A 20,279-nucleotide genomic window follows, 5' to 3' on the forward strand; every position below is an offset into this window, starting at 1 on the left:
TGTGTCTTTCCAGAAGGGTTGAATTTTACTACAATACCAGCATGTGTGCAGATACGTTCCTTCTTCCCCACATCCCCTAAAGCAGAGTGAATTGTCCTTTCCTCTCATCTTGGTTAGCCTAGTGGGGTATAGGTACCATCTAAATGCAGACTTTATATCATTTTCTTGTAGTTGGGAGTTAATAGTGAATGAGGTTCCACCCATGTCTGAGCTGGCCAATTCCTACCTAATTCATCTTCCCATTTATTTTAGTGATGGGATCTGATTTGTTGAATGTAGGGTATAGTTTAGCTATTGACCTCTTCGGTCTGTGATTGGTTAAACAAAGAACCTCGAGGGGTGTGCGGCTATGAGTAGGGGTCGTTCCTAGGGCGTCTGCCACTCTAGATCTCAATTGGAAATAATGAAACCAGGTGTTGGTGTCAGTTGGGTCTAGGTCATTGTACTGTTGTATTGTGAGGAACTTTCTATTAGCGAGAGCATCCGCTATTCTGTACAGGCTTCTATTGTTCCATTTACTTTGTACTATTTGGTCTCGTGAGGAGTTTAGGTCTATCAGTGGAGCGGCAGGTGACTTATTGTTTAGTAGTGGCCCTGTCCCATATAAACAAAGTATGTGCTATGGCTATGTAGCTTTTTCCTTTCTGCGGTCTGTTTATCTTAGCTGTCCATAGTAATTGGGCTATATCATCTATTCCCATTATGTCCACTTCTAGTTGTCTCCATTGGATGTCGTCTGACCTGTTATGCCACAGGGCAGTCTGTGCCATTCTGGCAGCATAGTAGTACGAAATAAGGTGTGGAAGGCCTAGCCCTGCTCTATGTCTAGTTAATGTTTGTCTATTGATCCTTGCTCTCTTGCCATTCCAGATAAAGGCCTGAATGTCCCTCTGTATGACTTGTAGGTCTGTGTGTGGTATTGAAATGGGTAGTGATCTAAACAGTAGGGGTGTGCATCTTCACTGGTCTCACGATTCGATTACGATTATCCTGTCTACGATTCGATTTAGCGATGCATCAGGATGCATCACGATTACTGCCCATGATTTTCATGACCTTGTTCTATTCCATATTTTTATATATATACACAGACATACAATATATATACTTTATAATATGTGTGTGTATGTATAAATATATATGTAATCTTTCAAACAACTGTGAAAGATGGGACAGCGCTCATAAACATAATAGAATATGCACAGAAAGAAATGTATCTGTAGATTTATTTTAAAAAGGAAAGTGTAAATGCACAGTGAGAAAGAATGAGTCTGGAGTCTGAGGTTCCAGAGTAGCTTTGTCTCCCTAACTACAGCTGCATGTTCAAGGGAGTCTGTCTCCAGGTTTCACACCAGCTGCACCACATCAGGACTTTCTGTGTGTACACTGCGCAGATTTCTGACACGGAGAGCACTCTCAACAGACCTCCCCTCTCACACACAAATGTTCCGGTCAGGAATTTTTATGACACCTAATGCCGACAGCAGCCTGATGTAAACAGTGAATCTTTTCTCGTATTATCGATTCACTGTTTACTGTTGCGGTCTCTGCTGCATGTTTGCTCTCGGTCAGACCCCTAGCCCAAACGAGCATTTATGGGTTGCTATTAGATATAGTAAGTCAAGTTTTACAAAAGGCACACAATTGCCTCTCAAATGTTGAAAATAAAGTATAAATTGTGCGACTTTTGTAAAACTTGACTTACTATATCTAATAGCAACCCATAAATGCTCGTTATACTGCTCTGTGAGAGAGGCGGGTCATGTGACGTTGCGCAATGACATCACTGACCCCTGAATCGATTCAGGTCTGCACTTGCATCGATGCAGCATCGTTAATGGCTGCATCGCGATGCATCACTGAATCGATTATTTTCAGCAGCCCTACTAAACAGATATAATAGTCTCGGAAGAATCGTCATTTTAATAGCCACGATGCGTCCTATAAGTGAGATTTTATGTTTGGACCACTTAGTCATGAGTTGTCTAATATGGGTCAGTAGGGGCTTATAATTATATTGGTATAAATTATGGATATCAGCAGAGATGTTTATTCCTAGATATTTGACGTGTTTGTTTGCCCATTTAAAGGAGAAATTAATCTCAAGTATTTTCTTGGTGGTATTTGGTATATGAATGCCTATTGCCTCACACTTGTCGTCATTTATCTTACAGCCTGATAGGGTGCTAAATTGCTGCAACAAAGAGTACAGAGGGGGTAACGACAACAGGGGTCTCGTCAATGTCAATATGACGTCATCCGCGAATAAGGCCATTTTGTATTGTGTAGAGTTTATGTGTATTCCTGTAATGTCTATACAATCTCTTATTGTGCACTCAATTATTTTAAAGGAGACTATCAATAATTTATGTACTGACTCTCAAAGAGGTTCACACTCCTGCATTAGAGGAATGTAGTGTATAAATGGTTGCAGGACTTGCAACTGCCTAGATGAATTGGCACGGGTAGTATATAGTCTGTCCAGGAAGGGACCCAAGGGTTGGGAAGTGACTATAAGAACATAGTCCCAGGACATAACCAAAATAGTAGTGGAAGCAAGCAGAAGCAGAGTCGATATCCAGGCCAGAGGTTAAAAGCAACCGTCAAAAGACAGTACAGAATCGGTAGCCAAAGAGTAACGTCAAAACACTTCCAGGCAAAGCCAGGCAGAATCGTGAAGCAACAAAGTTCAGAAAAGGAAATCTCTCAGGATAAGCACACCCAGGTAAAGATCCTATACTCAGACACACACAGGAAGCTGCTTATATAGAGTGCTGCTTCAGTAACTACCTGCAGCTGGCAGGCAGGTGGAGCCAGAGAGCCAGCCAGAACAGGAAGTTGAATAAGCAGTTCTAATGCAGAACCTGAATCCTCCAGTTGCTCAGGAGGAAAGGCAACCGGCCAGGGACCGGAGGCCCCAGGATCAATTCCAGGCATTGGTGCAACAGCCAGGACATGTGTACTCTGCAACGCTAACATGAATGGTCTGTGCCGGATGGTATTATGGGTGATGTTGGTGTATTAACACCAACATCCAGGAATGCCAAAGATCATTCTTAACCATATTCAAGGCATTTTCTTTATCGGGTGAGGTGGTTCTAGTTTATCTCTGCACAATAAACTCATTTTCCAGGCACCTACAGAAGCAATGTTTATTCATTTTTATCTTATTTTTTCTAAGCTAAACTGGTTTGTTGTCCAGTGGAAGAGTCATTAAAGCTTCAGATTCAGTAGATCTGGATGGTACTTATGTACATATTGCCATTCATCCAGACCAGCTTCAGATTCAGTAGATCTGGACGGTACTTATGTACATATTGCCATTCATCCAGACCAGCTTCAGATTCAGTAGATCTGGACGGTACTTATGTACATATTGCCATTTATCCAGACAAGATTCAGTAGATCTGAACAGTTCTTACTGTATGTTCATATTGCCATTCATCCAGACAAGATTCAGTAGATCTGAACAGTACTCACTGTATGTACATATTGCCATTCATCCAGACAAGATTCACTAGATCTGAACAGTACTTACTGTATGTACATATTGCCATTCATCCAGACAAGATTCAGTAGATCTGGATGGTACTTATTTTACATATTGCCATTCATCCAGACTAGCTTCAGATTCAGTAGATCTGGACAGTACTTATGTACATATTGCCTTTCATCCAGACCAGCTTCAGATTCAGTAGATCTGGACGGTACTTATCTACATATTGCCATTCATCCAGACCAGCTTCAGATTCAGTAGATATGGACGGTACTTATGTACATATTGCCATTCATCCAGACCAGCTTCAGATTCAGTAGATCTGGATGGTACTTATGTACATATTGCCATTCATCCAGACCAGCTTCAGATTCAGTAGATCTTGACGGTACTTATGTACATATTGCCATTCATCCAGACCAGCTTCAGATTCAGTAGATCTGGATGGTACTTATGTACATATTGCCATTAATCCAGACCAGCTTCAGATTCAGTAGATCTGGACTGTACTTATTGTATGTACATATTGCCATTCATCCAGACCAGCTTCAGATTCAGTAGATCTGGACGGTACTTATGTACATATTGTCATTCATCCAGACCAGCTTCAGATTCAGTAGATATGGATGGTACTTATGTACACATTGCCATTCATCCAGACCAGCTTCAGATTCAGTAGATCTGGACTGTACTTATGTACATATTGCCATTTATCCAGACCAGCTTCAGATTCAGTAGATCTGGACTGTACTTATGTACATATTGCCATTCATCCAGACCAGCTTCAGATTCAGTAGATCTGGACGGTACTTATGTACATATTGCCATTCATCCAGACCAGCTTCAGATTCAGTAGATCTGGATTGTTCTTATGTATATATTGTCATTCATCCAGACCAGCTTTAGATTCAGTAGATCTGGACGGTACTTATGTACATATTGCCATTTATCCAGACCAGCTTCAGATTCAGTAGATCTGGACGGTACTTATGTACATATTGTCATTTATCCAGACCAGCTTCAGATTCAGTAGATCTGGACGGTACTTATGTAGATATTGCTATTCATCCAGACCAGCTTCAGATTCAGTAGATCTGGATTGTTCTTATGTACATGTTGTCATTCATACAGACCAGCTTTAGATTCAGTAGATCTGGATGGTACTTATGTACATATTGCCATTTATCCAGACCAGCTTCAGATTCAGTAGATCTGGACGGTACTTAGGTAGATATTGCTATTCATCCAGACCAGCTTCAGATTCAGTAGATCTGGATTGTTCTTATGTACATGTTGTCATTCATACAGACCAGCTTTAGATTCAGTAGATCTGGACGGTACTTATGTACATATTGCCATTTATCCAGACCAGCTTCAGATTCAGTAGATCTGGACGGTACTTATGTACATATTGCCATTTATCCAGACCAGCTTCAGATTCAGTAGATCTGGATTGTTCTTATGTACATATTGTCATTCATCCAGACCAGCTTCAGATTCAGTAGATCTGGACGGTACTTATGTACATATTGCTATTCATCCAGACCAGCTTCAGATTCAGTAGATCTGGACGGTACTTATGTACATATTGCTATTCATCCAGACCAGCTTCAGATTCAGTAGATCTGGATTGTTCTTATATACATATTGTCATTCATCCAGACCAGCTTCAGATTCAGTAGATCTGGACGGTACTTATGTACATATTGCTATTCATCCAGACCAGCTTCAGATTCAGTAGATCTGGATTGTTCTTATATACATATTGTCATTCATCCAGACCAGCTTTAGATTCAGTAGATCTGGACGGTACTTATGTACATATTGCCATTTATCCAGACCAGATTCAGTAGATCTGGATGATACTTATGTACATATTGGCATTCATCCAGACCAGCAGATTGCTCAGATTTGTGGCTAAGCATTTTTATTGTCACTATGAGGTTACTCTCTTTAGCCTGATTACATTACCAAGGCCTGGCAGTGCTGTTAGAAATCTCAACACAAAAAATGTAATGACCTCTTATTTAGATGACATAATAGTGAAGACTTTGTCCAAAAAAAAAATAGTTACTGGCCATATTCAGTTTACAGCTTAGATATTACCAGTTTTAAAATCACTATTGTGTAAAGACTCTGCAACCCAATAAATTGTAAAAGTTTAGTACTTTTCCTACTTATAATTTTGTCTTGTACCCAGACTCATTTTCTCCTTTACCAAAGCTAAATGTCATGTAAGATTATGTGTTACACTCATCAGACAGGGCTGACACACGGTTACACAGAAGCAGGTTTGTCAGAATTAAAAAAAGATCAGTGTCAATGTCCTGAAAATCTGGACATTTTTATTGGTCTCAAATCTCTGGTTGTTTCAGACTTCAGTTGAACAACCTGACATCTTTGCCTCACTTAACCATGTGGGTAGCAGCAAATATCCTTCACGGGGCAGAAAAAAACTTATGGGGGATTTCTTTTATGCACAACCCAGGCATAGAGAATTTAGCGGCAGATTTCATTAGCCACAATTACTTCTCAGAAATGACGATTGATAAGAAATGGATAACATCCATGAAAAACAAATATTGGGCCAGAATGAGGCTTCCTTGGATATTTAGTTTTACCTGATAAATCTGTTTGCATCCCTAGAACAACATATGGAAGTAAAGTCTTGCTGACTACACTTGCTCGGTGCTATCCTAAAACAGTGCACTGTCCAGATATAAGACAGCTAAAAATAAAAACCATATATTGAAAAGTAGAGTATATTAACCCATAAACAAATCCCATTCTGACTGCTTCGTTATGGTCTGCAAATTATTTCCTAAAGTCCAAAGAAAATAATGTTCTCTGCAATATTTCTCCAACATAGGTGTGTCCGGTCCACGGCGTCATCCTTACTTGTGGGATATTCTCTTCCCCAACAGGAAATGGCAAAGAGCCCAGCAAAGCTGGTCACATGATCCCTCCTAGGCTCCGCCTACCCCAGTCATTCTCTTTGCCGTTGTACAGGCAACATCTCCACGGAGATGGCTTAGAGTTTTTTAGTGTTTAACTGTAGTTTTGCTTTCCCAAAGCATAAGCAGAGTCTCATTTTCGCGCCGGTGTGGCGCACTTGTTTTTGAGAGGCATGGCATGCAGTCGCATGTGAGAGGAGCTCTGATACTTAGAAAAGACTTTCTGAAGGCGTCATTTGGTATCGTATTCCCCTTTGGGCTTGGTTGGGTCTCAGCAAAGCAGATACCAGGGACTGTAAAGGGGTTAAAGTGTTAAAACGGCTCCGGTTCCGTTATTTTAAGGGTTAAAGCTTCCAAATTTGGTGTGCAATACTTTTAAGGCTTTAAGACACTGTGGTGAAAATTTGGTGAATTTTGTACAATTCCTTCATGTTTTTTCGCAATTGCAGTAATAAAGTGTGTTCAGTTTAAAATTTAAAGTGACAGTAACGGTTTTATTTTAAAACGTTTTTTGTACTTTATTATCAAGTTTATGCCTGTTTAACATGTCTGAACTACCAGATAGACTGTGTTCTGAATGTGGGGAAGCCAGAATTCCTGTTCATTTAAATAAATGTGATTTATGTGATAATGACAATGATGCCCAAGATGATTCCTCAAGTGAGGGGAGTAAGCATGGTACTGCATCATTCCCTCCTTCGTCTACACGAGTCTTGCCCACTCAGGAGGCCCCTAGTACATCTAGCGCGCCAATACTGCTTACTATGCAACAATTAACGGCTGTAATGGATAAGCATTCTGCTTAAGGAGGTATTATCCACTCTGGATGATTGTGAAAAGTTGGTCATCCCAGAGAAACTATGTAAAATGGACAAGTTCCTAGAGGTGCCGGAGCTCCCAGAAGCTTTTCCTATACCCAAGCGGGTGGCGGACATTGTTAATAAAGAATGGGAAAGGCCCGGTATTCCTTTCGTCCCTCCCCCCATATTTAAAAAATTGTTTCCTATGGTCGACCCCAGAAAGGACTTATGGCAGACAGTCCCCAAGGTCGAGGGAGCGGTTTCTACTTTAAACAAACGCACCACTATACCCATAGAGGATAGTTGTGCTTTCAAAGATCCTATGGATAAAAAATTAGAAGGTTTGCTTAAAAAGATGTTTGTTCAGCAGGGTTACCTTCTACAACCAATTTCATGCATTGTCCCTGTCACTACAGCCGCATGTTTCTGGTTTGATGAACTGATAAAGGCGCTCGATAGTGATTCTCCTCCTTATGAGGAGATTATGGACAGAATCAATGCTCTCAAATTGGCTAATTCTTTCACCCTAGACGCCACTTTGCAATTGGCTAGGTTAGCGGCTAAGAATTCTGGGTTTGCTATTGTGGCGCGCAGAGCGCTTTGGTTGAAATCTTGGTCGGCTGACGCGTCTTCCAAGAACAAGCTACTAAACATTCCTTTCAAGGGGAAAACGCTGTTTGGCCCTGACTTGAAAGAGATTATCTCGGATATCACTGGGGGTAAGGGCCACGCCCTTCCTCAGGATCGGCCTTTCAAGGCGAAAAATAGACCCAATTTTCGTCCCTTTCGTAAAAACGGACCAGCCCAAAGTGCTACGTCCTCTAAGCAAGAGGGTAATACTTCTCAAGCCAAGCCAGCTTGGAGACCAATGCAAGGCTGGAACAAGGGAAAGCAGGCCAAGAAGCCTGCCACTGCTACCAAGACAGCATGAAATATTGGCCCCCGATCCGGGACCGGATCTGGTGGGGGGCAGACTCTCTCTCTTCGCTCAGGCTTGGGCAGGAGATGTTCTGGATCCTTGGGCGCTAGAAATAGTCTCCCAGGGTTATCTTCTGGAATTCAAGGGACTTCCCCCAAGGGGGAGGTTCCACAGGTCTCAGTTGTCTTCAGACCATATAAAAAGACAGGCGTTCTTACATTGTGTAGAAGACCTGTTAAAAATGGGAGTGATTCATCCTGTTCCACTAAGAGAACAAGGGATGGGGTTCTACTCCAATCTGTTCATAGTTCCCAAAAAAGAGGGAACGTTCAGACCAATCTTAGATCTCAAGATCTTAAACAAGTTTCTCAAGGTTCCATCTTTCAAGATGGAAACCATTCGAACTATTCTTCCTTCCATCCAGGAGGGTCAATTCATGACCACGGTGGATTTAAAGGATGCGTATCTACATATTCCTATCCACAAGGAACATCATCGGTTCCTAAGGTTTGCATTCCTGGACAAACATTACCAGTTTGTGGCGCTTCCTTTCGGATTAGCCACTGCTCCAAGGATTTTCACAAAGGTACTAGGCTCCCTTCTAGCGGTGCTAAGACCAAGGGGCATTGCAGTAGTACCTTACCTGGACGACATTCTGATTCAAGCGTCGTCCCTTCCTCAAGCAAAGGCTCACACGGACATTGTCCTGGCCTTTCTCAGATCTCACGGCTGGAAAGTGAACGTGGAAAAGAGTTCTCTATCCCCGTCAACAAGGGTTCCCTTCTTGGGAACAATTATAGACTCTTTAGAAATGAGGATCTTTCTAACAGAGGCCAGAAAAACAAAACTTCTAGACTCTTGTCGGATACTTCATTCCGTTCCTCTTCCTTCCATAGCTCAGTGCATGGAAGTGATCGGGTTGATGGTAGCGGCGATGGACATAGTTCCTTTTGCGCGCATTCATCTAAGACCATTACAACTGTGCATGCTCAGTCAGTGGAATGGGGACTATACAGACTTGTCTCCGAAGATACAAGTAAATCAGAGGACCAGAGACTCACTCCGTTGGTGGCTGTCCCTGGACAATCTGTCTCAAGGGATGACGTTCCGCAGACCAGAGTGGGTCATTGTCACGACCGACGCCAGTCTGATGGGCTGGGGCGCGGTCTGGGGATCCCTGAAAGCTCAGGGTCTTTGGTCTCGGGAAGAATCTCTTCTACCGATAAATATTCTGGAACTGAGAGCGATATTCAATGCTCTCAAGGCCTGGCCTCGGCTAGCGAGGACCAAGTTCATACGGTTTCAATCAGACAACATGACAACTGTTGCGTACATCAACCATCAGGGGGGAACAAGGAGTTCCCTAGCGATGGAAGAAGTGACCAAAATCATTCTATGGGCGGAGTCTCACTCCTGCCACCTGTCTGCTATCCACATCCCAGGAGTGGAAAATTGGGAAGCGGATTTTCTGAGTCGTCAGACATTGCATCCGGGGGAGTGGGAACTCCATCCGGAAATCTTTGCCCAAGTCACTCACCTGTGGGGCATTCCAGACATGGATCTGATGGCCTCTCGTCAGAACTTCAAAGTTCCTTGCTACGGGGCCAGATCCAGGGATCCCAAGGCGGCTCTAGTGGATGCACTAGTAGCACCTTGGACCTTCAAACTAGCTTATGTGTTCCCGCCATTTCCTCTCATCCCCAGGCTGGTAGCCAGGATCAATCAGGAGAGGGCGTCGGTGATCTTGATAGCTCCTGCGTGGCCACGCAGGACTTGGTATGCAGATCTGGTGAATATGTCATCGGCTCCACCTTGGAAGCTACCTTTGAGACGAGACCTTCTTGTTCAGGGTCCGTTCGAACATCCGAATCTGGTTTCACTCCAGCTGACTGCTTGGAGATTGAACGCTTGATTTTATCGAAGCGAGGATTCTCAGATTCTGTTATCGATACTCTTGTTCAGGCCAGAAAGCCTGTAACTAGAAAGATTTACCACAAAATTTGGAAAAAATATATCTGTTGGTGTGAATCTAAAGGATTCCCTTGGGACAAGGTTAAGATTCCTAGGATTCTATCCTTCCTTCAAGAAGGATTGGAAAAAGGATTATCTGCTAGTTCCCTGAAGGGACAGATTTCTGCCTTGTCGGTATTACTTCACAAAAAGCTGGCAGCTGTGCCAGATGTTCAAGCCTTTGTTCAGGCTCTGGTTAGAATCAAGCCTGTTTACAAACCTTTGACTCCTCCTTGGAGTCTCAATTTAGTTCTTTCAGTTCTTCAGGGGGTTCCGTTTGAACCCTTACATTCCGTTGATATTAAGTTATTATCTTGGAAAGTTTTGTTTTTAGTTGCGATTTCTTCTGCTAGAAGAGTCTCAGAATTATCTGCTCTGCAGTGTTCTCCTCCTTATCTGGTGTTCCATGCAGATAAGGTGGTTTTACGTACTAAACCTGGTTTTCTTCCAAAAGTTGTTTCTAACAAAAACATTAACCAGGAGATTATCGTACCTTCTCTGTGTCCAAAACCAGTTTCAAAGAAGGAACGTTTGTTGCACAATTTGGATGTTGTTCGCGCTCTAAAATTCTATTTAGATGCTACAAAGGATTTTAGACAAACATCTTCCTTGTTTGTTGTTTATTCAGGTAAAAGGAGAGGTCAAAAAGCAACTTCTACCTCTCTCTCTTTTTGGATTAAAAGCATCATCAGATTGGCTTACGAGACTGCCGGACGGCAGCCTCCCGAAAGAATCACAGCTCATTCCACTAGGGCTGTGGCTTCCACATGGGCCTTCAAGAACGAGGCTTCTGTTGATCAGATATGTAGGGCAGCGACTTGGTCTTCACTGCACACTTTTACCAAATTTTACAAGTTTGATACTTTTGCTTCTTCTGAGGCTATTTTTGGGAGAAAGGTTTTGCAAGCCGTGGTGCCTTCCATTTAGGTGACCTGATTTGCTCCCTCCCTTCATCCGTGTCCTAAAGCTTTGGTATTGGTTCCCACAAGTAAGGATGACGCCGTGGACCGGACACACCTATGTTGGAGAAAACAGAATTTATGTTTACCTGATAAATTTCTTTCTCCAACGGTGTGTCCGGTCCACGGCCCGCCCTGGTTTTTTAATCAGGTCTGATAATTTATTTTCTTTAACTACAGTCACCACGGTACCATATGGTTTCTCCTATGCAAATATTCCTCCTTAACGTCGGTCGAATGACTGGGGTAGGCGGAGCCTAGGAGGGATCATGTGACCAGCTTTGCTGGGCTCTTTGCCATTTCCTGTTGGGGAAGAGAATATCCCACAAGTAAGGATGACGCCGTGGACCGGACACACCGTTGGAGAAAGAAATTTATCAGGTAAACATAAATTCTGTTTTCATGATTAGCTATTTGAGAAATGCATTTAATATATTCACTGAAATATAACCAATGCAGGTAAAACACTTGCTATGTTATTGCAATTATTGTATATCTCCCTATAAACATATTGCTCCCTACCTTAATGTTGATATATTTTGCCATCTGCAGTAACATTATTTTGTTAGAATTGTGTTAAACATGTCTGTGGTTGTTTCTGAGATTATCTGTGTAATGATGACAAGGAGACAAGTAATAAAGTACCTAAAGGACAGTTGTGATTAACCTCTATAACTATATGTTACAGCTCAGCGTGAACATAGAGCATTATTGCAAAGTAAACTTCTCATATGTTTATGCAGCTGCTCCGGAACAGTGAGGTGGGTGATCTTTTAGTGCTTGAACCACTAATGGACAATATGACAAGTCGTCTCAAAGACAGCAATGTGACTGTGCGCATGCTGGCTGTGCGGGGCCTGGGGAACCTTGCTTCTGGTGCCCCTGACAAGGTGAGAGTGGTGGTACTGCCCTGGGATGTGCACATACATTGTGATAGGGGATTTACTTTGTGCTTTCTCCCTCTAGGTGAGCAAACATGGAAGTCAGATTCTCACTTCGATGATTAATGCTATGGATGACCGGGAGGACCCTGAGCATGTGGTAACTCAAGAGGCCATGTCTAGTATGTCTGTCCTCCTTCCCTTTGTACAGGAAGCAGATGTGCGCTCTCTGCTCATTCACACAGCAATACGTATACGACCATTCTTCGACCATGTGAGTACAACAGAGCAGGGACAACATGTGCTCTCTGGTCTTCTGTCTGGTGGGATATCTGACCATGTGTCTCTATGTCTTCAGTCTGGTTGGATATCTGACCATGTGTCTCTATGTCTTCAGGATGGTGGGATATTTGACAATGTGTCTCTATGTCTTCAGTCTGGTGGGATATCTGACCATGTGTCTCTATGTCTTCAGTCTGGTGGGATATCTGATCATGTGTCTCTGTCTTCAGTCTGGTGGGATATCTGACCATGTGTCTCTTTGTCTTCAGTCTGGTGGGATATCTAACCATGTGTCTCTGTCTTCAGGCTGGTGGGATATCTGACCATGTGTCTCTTTGTCTTCAGTCTGGTGAGATATCTGACCATGTGTCTCTATGTCTTCAGTCTGGTGAGATATCTGATCATGTGTGTCTGTCTTCAGTCTGGTGGGATATCTGACCATGTGTCTCTATGTCTTCAGTCTGGTAGGATATTTGACTATGTCATCAGTATGGTGGGATATCTAACCATGTGTCTATATATCTTCAGTCTGGTTGGATATCTTACCATGTGTCTCTATGTCTTCAGTCTAGTGGGATATTTGACCATGTGTCTCTATGTCACCAGTATGGTGGTATATCTGACAATGTGTCTCTATGTCTTCAGACTGGTGAGATATCTGACCATGTGTGTCTATGTCTTCAGTCTGGTGGGATATCTGACCATGTGTCTCTAGGTCTTCAGTCTGGTGGGATATCTGACCATGTGTCTCTATGTCTTCAATCTGGTGGGATATCTGACCATGTGTCTCTATGTTTTCCATCTGGTGGGATATTTGACAATGTGTCTCTATGTCTTCAGTCTGGTGGGATATCTGACCATGTGTCTCTTTGTCTTCAGTCTGGTGGGATATCTGTCTCTATGTGTCTCTGTCTTCAGGCTGGTGGGATATCTGACCATGTGTGTCTATGACTTCAGTCTGGTTAAATATCTGATCATGTGTGTCTATGTCTTCAGTCTGGTGGGATATCTGACCATGTGTCTCTATGTCTTCAGTCTGGTGGGATATTTGACCATGTGTTTCTATGTCATCAGTAGGATGGGATATCGAACCATGTGTCTATATATCTTCAGTCTGGTGGGATATCTGACCATGTGTCTCTTTGTCTTCAGTCTGGTGAGATATCTGATCATGTGTGTCTATGTCTTCAGTCTGGTGGGATATCTCACAATGTGTCTCTATATCTTCAGACTGGTGGGATATCTGACCATGTGTCTCTATATCTTCAGGCTGATGGGATATCTGACCATGTGTCTCTTTGTCTTCAGGCTGGTGGGATATCTGACCATGTGTCTCTATGTCTTCAGGCTGGTGGGATATCTGACCATGTGTCTCTATGTCTTCAGTCTGGTGGGATATCTGACTATGTGTCTCTATGTCTTCAGTCTGGTGGGATATTTGACAATGTGTCTCTATGTCTTCCGGCTTGTGGGATATCTGACCATGTGTCTCTGTCTTCAGTCTGGTGGGATATCTGACCATGTGTCTCTATGTCTTCAGTCTGGTGGGATATCTGACCATGTGTCTCTGTGTCTTCAGTCTTTCAGTATCCTGCCTGGAAATCTTTCTTCATATTCTGGCTGAATTGGGTCTGTGAGTGACTTTTAGTGAAGAGTTATTAAAGGGACAGTGTAATGGGATTTTTTCTTCCTTTTAATGTGATCCCAAAGATCCATTTTACCTACTGGATTGTTTTAAATTGCTTACAAATAGCTATTTTACCTTTATCTTGTCATTTGAAATATCCGTTTATGCCTGTTGAATCCTCACCTAAACTGAACATTTCAGCAATTGCCCATACCGTTTAAACTCTGCAGCTAGTATAAGAAGTAATTGCACACACGTTAAGAGGAAGACATTTTTTATAATACACTGTCCCTTTTATATATGAAGAAAGGTGCTATGATGATCCTTTACACTGTTCATATAAAAGCACTTACTGTACCATTATCAGAAGATCCATCCTCTCCACTTGATGTTTACTGTACTTTTATCTCATGATGGCTGTTACTAATATAATGCTGTTACATGTGTGTGAGGAGAGTGTGTGATCTCATTACGTGTCTGTGCTGTTACATGTGTGTGAGGAGAGTGTGTGATCTCATTACGTGTCTGTGTTGTTACATGTGTGTGAGGTGAGTGTCTGATCTCATTACGTGTCTGTGCTGTTACTTGTGTATGAGGAGAGTGTGAGATCTCATTATGTGTCTGTGCTGTTACATGTGTATGAGGAGAGTGTGATCTCATTACGTGTCTGTGCTGTTACTTGTGTGTGAGGAGAGTGTGAGATCTCATTACCTGTCTGTGCTGTTACATTTGTGTGAGGAGAGTGTGAGATCTCATTACCTGTCTGTGCTGTTACATGTGTGTGAGGAGAGTGTGAGATCTCATTACCTGTCTGTGCTGTTACATGTGTGTGAGGTGAGTGTGTGATCTCATTACATGTCTGTGCTGTTACATGTGTGTGAGGAGAGTGTGTGATCTCATTACGTGTCTGTTCTGTTACATGTGTGTGCGGAGAGTGTGAGATCTCATTATATGTCTTTGCTGTTACATGTGTGTGAGGAGAGTGTGTAATCTCATTACCTGTCTGTGCTGTTACATGTGTGTGAGGAGAGTGTGTAATCTCATTACCTGTCTGTGCTGTTACATGTGTGTGAGGAGAGTGTGTGATCTCATTACCTGTCTGTGCTGTTACATGTGTGTGAGGAGAGTGTGTGATCTCATTACGTGTCTGTGTTGTTACATGTGTGTGAGGAGAGTGTGTGATCTCATTACGTGTCTGTGTTGTTACATGTGTGTGAGGTGAGTGTCGGATCTCATTACGTGTCTGTGCTGTTACTTGTGTATGAGGAGAGTGTGATATCTCATTATGTGTCTGTGCTGTTACATGTGTATGAGGAGAGTGTGATCTCATTACGTGTCTGTGCTATTACTTGTGTGTGAGGAGAGTGTGAGATCTCATTACCTGTCTGTTCTGTTACATGTGTGTGAGGAGAGTGTGAGATCTCATTACCTGTCTGTGCAGTTACATGTGTGTGAGGAGAGTGTGAGATCTCATTACCTGTCTGTGCTGTTACATGTGTGTGAGGTGAGTGTGTGATCTCATTACGTGTCTGTGCTGTTACATGTGTGTGAGGAGAGTGTGAGATCTCATTACCTGTCTGTTCTGTTACATGTGTGTGAGGAGAGTGTGAGATCTCATTACCTGTCTGTGCTGTTACATGTGTGTGAGGAGAGTGTGAGATCTCATTACCTGTCTGTGCTGTTACATGTGTGTGAGGTGAGTGTGTGATCTCATTACGTGTCTTTGCTGTTACATGTGTGTGAGAAGAGTGTGTAATCTCATTACGTGTCTGTGCTGTTACATGTGTGTGAGGAGAGTGTGAGATCTCATTACCTGTCTGTGCTGTTACATGTGTGTGAGGAGAGTGTGTGATCTCATTACCTGTCTGTGCTGTTACATGTGTGTGAGGAGAGTGTGTGATCTCATTACGTGTCTGTGCTGTTACATGTGTGTGAGGAGAGTGTGAGATCTCATTACCTGTCTGTGCTGTTACATGTGTGTGAGGAGAGTGTGTGATCTCATTACCTGTCTGTGCTGTTACATGTGTGTAAGGATAGTGTGTGATCTCATTACGTGTCTGTGCTGTTACATGTGTGTGAGGAGAGTGTCTGATCTCATTACCTGTCTGTGCTGTCACATGTGTGTGAGGAGAGTGTGTGATCTCATTACCTGTCTGTGCTGTTACGTGTGTATGAGGAGAGTGTGTAGTCTCATTACGTGTATGTGCTGTTACATGTGTATGAGGAGAGTGTGAGATCTCATTATGTGTCTGTGCTGTTACATGTGTGTGATCTCATTACCTGTCTGTGCTGTTACATGTATGTGAGGAGAGTGTGAGATCTCATTATGTGTCTGTGCTGTTACATGTGTGTGAGGTGAGTGTGTGATCTCATTACCTGTCTGTGCTGTTACATGTGTGTGAGGAGAGTGTGTGATCTCATTACGTGTCTGTGCTGTTACATGTGTGTGAGGAGAGTGTCTGATCTCATTACGTGTCTGTGCTGTTACTTGTGTGTGAGGAGATTGTGTGATCTCATTATGTGTCTGTGCTGTTACATGTGTGTAAGGAGAGTGTCTGAACTCATTATGTGTCTGTGCTGTTACTTGTGTGTGAGGAGAGTGTCTGCTCTCATTACCTGTCTGTGCTGTTACATGTGTGTGATCTCATTACCTGTCTGTGCTGTTACATGTGTGTGAGGTGAGTGTGTGATCTCATTACATGTCTGTGCTGTTACATGTGTGTGAGGAGAGTGTGTGATCTCATTACCTGTCTGTGCTGTTACATGTGTGTGATCTCATTACATATCTGTGCTGTTACATGTGTGTGAGGAGAGTGTGTGATCTCATTACCTGTCTGTGCTGTTACATGTGTGTGAGGAGAGTGTCTGATCTCATTACTTATCTGTGCTGTTACTTGTGTGTGAGGAGAGTGTGTGATCTCATTACCTGTCTGTGCTGTTACATGTGTGTGAGGAGAGTGTGTGATCTCATTACCTGTCTGTGCTGTTACATGTGTGTGATCTCATTACCTGTCTGTGCTGTTACATGTGTGTGAGGAGAGTGTGTGATCTCATTACTTATCTGTGCTGTTACTTGTGTGTGAGGTGAGTGTCTGATCTCATTACTTATCTGTGCTGTTACTTGTGTGTGAGGTGAGTGTCTGATCTCATTACTTATCTGTGCTGTTACATGTGTGTGAGGAGAGTGTCTGATCTCATTACTTATCTGTGCTGTTACATGTGTGTGAGGTGAGTGTCTGATCTCATTACTTATCTGTGCTGTTACTTGTGTGTGAGGAGAGTGTGTGATCTCATTACCTGTCTGTGCTGTTACATGTGTGTGAGGAGAGTGTGGGATCTCATTACGTGTCTGTGCTGTTACATGTGTGTGAGGTGAGTGTGTGATCTCATTACCTGTCTGTGCTGTTACATGTGTGTGAGGAGAGTGTGGGATCTCATTACGTGTCTGTGCTGTTACATGTGTGTGAGGAGAGTGTCTGATCTCATTACGTGTCTGTGCTGTTACTTGTGTGTGAGGAGAGTGTGTGATCTCATTATGTGTCTGTGCTGTTACATGTGTGTAAGGAGAGTGTCTGAACTCATTATGTGTCTGTGCTGTTATGTGTGTAAGGTGAGTGTGTGATCTCATTACATGTCTGTGCTGTTACATGTGTGTGAGGAGAGTGTCTGATCTCATTACCTGTCTGTGCTGTTACATGTGTGTGAGGAGAGTGTGTGATCTCATTACGTGTCTGTGCTGTTACATGTGTGTGAGGAGAGTGTCTGATCTCATTACGTGTCTGTGCTGTTACTTGTGTGTGAGGAGATTGTGTGATCTCATTATGTGTCTGTGCTGTTACATGTGTGTAAGGAGAGTGTCTGAACTCATTATGTGTCTGTGCTGTTACATGTGTGTGAGGAGAGTGTCTGATCTCATTACCTGTCTGTGCTGTTACATGTGTGTGATCTCATTACCTGTCTGTGCTGTTACATGTGTGTGAGGTGAGTGTGTGATCTCATTACATGTCTGTGCTGTTACATGTGTGTGAGGAGAGTGTGTGATCTCATTACCTGTCTGTGCTGTTACATGTGTGTGATCTCATTACATATCTGTGCTGTTACATGTGTGTGAGGAGAGTGTGTGATCTCATTACCTGTCTGTGCTGTTACATGTGTGTGAGGAGAGTGTCTGATCTCATTACTTATCTGTGCTGTTACTTGTGTGTGAGGAGAGTGTGTGATCTCATTACCTGTCTGTGCTGTTACATGTGTGTGAGGAGAGTGTGTGATCTCATTACCTGTCTGTGCTGTTACATGTGTGTGATCTCATTACCTGTCTGTGCTGTTACATGTGTGTGAGGAGAGTGTGTGATCTCATTACTTATCTGTGCTGTTACTTGTGTGTGAGGTGAGTGTCTGATCTCATTACTTATCTGTGCTGTTACTTGTGTGTGAGGTGAGTGTCTGATCTCATTACTTATCTGTGCTGTTACATGTGTGTGAGGAGAGTGTCTGATCTCATTACTTATCTGTGCTGTTACATGTGTGTGAGGTGAGTGTCTGATCTCATTACTTATCTGTGCTGTTACTTGTGTGTGAGGAGAGTGTGTGATCTCATTACCTGTCTGTGCTGTTACATGTGTGTGAGGAGAGTGTGTGATCTCATTACGTGTCTGTGCTGTTACATGTGTGTGAGGTGAGTGTGTGATCTCATTACCTGTCTGTGCTGTTACATGTGTGTGAGGAGAGTGTGGGATCTCATTACGTGTCTGTGCTGTTACATGTGTGTGAGGTGAGTGTGTGATCTCATTACCTGTCTGTGCTGTTACATGTGTGTGAGGAGAGTGTCTGATCTCATTACGTGTCTGTGCTGTTACTTGTGTGTGAGGAGAGTGTGTGATCTCATTATGTGTCTGTGCTGTTACATGTGTGTAAGGAGAGTGTCTGAACTCATTATGTGTCTGTGCTGTTATGTGTGTAAGGTGAGTGTGTGATCTCATTACATGTCTGTGCTGTTACATGTGTGTGAGGAGAGTGTCTGATCTCATTACCTGTCTGTGCTGTTACATGTGTGTGATCTCATTACCTGTCTGTGCTGTTACATGTGTGTGAGGTGAGTGTGTGATCTCATTACATGTCTGTGCTGTTACATGTGTGTGAGGAGAGTGTGTGATCTCATTACCTGTCTGTGCTGTTACATGTGTGTGATCTCATTACATATCTGTGCTGTTACATGTGTGTGAGGAGAGTGTCTGATCTCATTACTTATCTGTGCTGTTACTTGTGTGTGAGGAGAGTGTGTGATCTCATTACCTGTCTGTGCTGTTACATGTATGTGAGGAGAGTGTGTGATCTCATTACCTGTCTGTGCTGTTACATGTGTGTGATCTCATTACCTGTCTGTGCTGTTACATGTGTGTGAGGAGAGTGTGTGATCTCATTACTTATCTGTGCTGTTACTTGTGTGTGAGGTAAGTGTCTGATCTCATTACTTATCTGTGCTGTTACATGTGTGTGAGGTGAGTGTCTGATCTCATTACTTATCTGTGCTGTTACTTGTGTGTGAGGTGAGTGTCTGATCTCATTACTTATCTGTGCTGTTACATGTGTGTGAGGAGAGTGTCTGATCTCATTACTTATCTGTGCTGTTACATGTGTGTGAGGTGAGTGTCTGATCTCATTACTTATCTGTGCTGTTACTTGTGTGTGAGGAGAGTGTGTGATCTCATTACCTGTCTGTGCTGTTACATGTGTGTGAGCAGAGTGTGAGATCTCATTACGTGTCTGTGCTGTTACATGTGTGTGAGGAGAGTGTGAGATCTCATTACATGTCTGTGCTGTTACATGTGTGTGAGGAGAGTGTGTGATCTAATTACCTGTCTGTGCTGTTACATGTGTGTGATCTCATTACCTGTCTGTGCTGTTACATATGTGTGAGGAGAGTGTGAGATCTCATTACCTGTCTGTGCTGTTACATGTGTATGAGGTGAGTGTGTGATCTCATTACCTGTCTGTGCTGTTACATGTGTGTGAGGAGAGTGTGTGATCTAATTACCTGTCTGTGCTGTTACATGTGTGTGATCTCATTACCTGTCTGTGCTGTTACATATGTGTGAGGAGAGTGTGAGATCTCATTACCTGTCTGTGCTGTTACATGTGTATGAGGTGAGTGTGTGATCTCATTACATGTCTGTGCTGTTACATGTGTGTGAGGAGAGTGTGTGATCTCATTACCTGTCTGTGCTGTTACATGTGTGTGAGGAGAGTGTCTGATCTCATTTTGTGTCTGTGCTGTTACATGTGTGTGAGGAGAGTGTGTGATCTCATTACCTGTCGGTGCTGTGAGGAGAGTGTGAGATCTTGTTACCTGTC

The 20,279-nt window shown here is 42.9% G+C and overlaps 1 protein-coding gene across 1 annotated transcript in view; it reads left to right on the forward strand.

The window, feature by feature from the left end:
* The window catches only part of MROH1 (maestro heat like repeat family member 1), a 1,587,326-nt gene that overhangs the window by 1,402,540 nt on the left and 164,507 nt on the right, over positions 1–20,279 (forward strand). Inside the window, exons 38-39 of the mRNA XM_053715983.1 lie at positions 11,882–12,028; positions 12,105–12,293. Coding sequence (XP_053571958.1) covers positions 11,882–12,028; positions 12,105–12,293 — 336 coding nt within the window. The remainder of the gene's footprint in view (positions 1–11,881; positions 12,029–12,104; positions 12,294–20,279) is intronic.

Source organism: Bombina bombina, chromosome 5 (genome assembly GCF_027579735.1).
Source record: "Bombina bombina isolate aBomBom1 chromosome 5, aBomBom1.pri, whole genome shotgun sequence".
Lineage (NCBI taxonomy): Eukaryota > Metazoa > Chordata > Amphibia > Anura > Bombinatoridae > Bombina > Bombina bombina.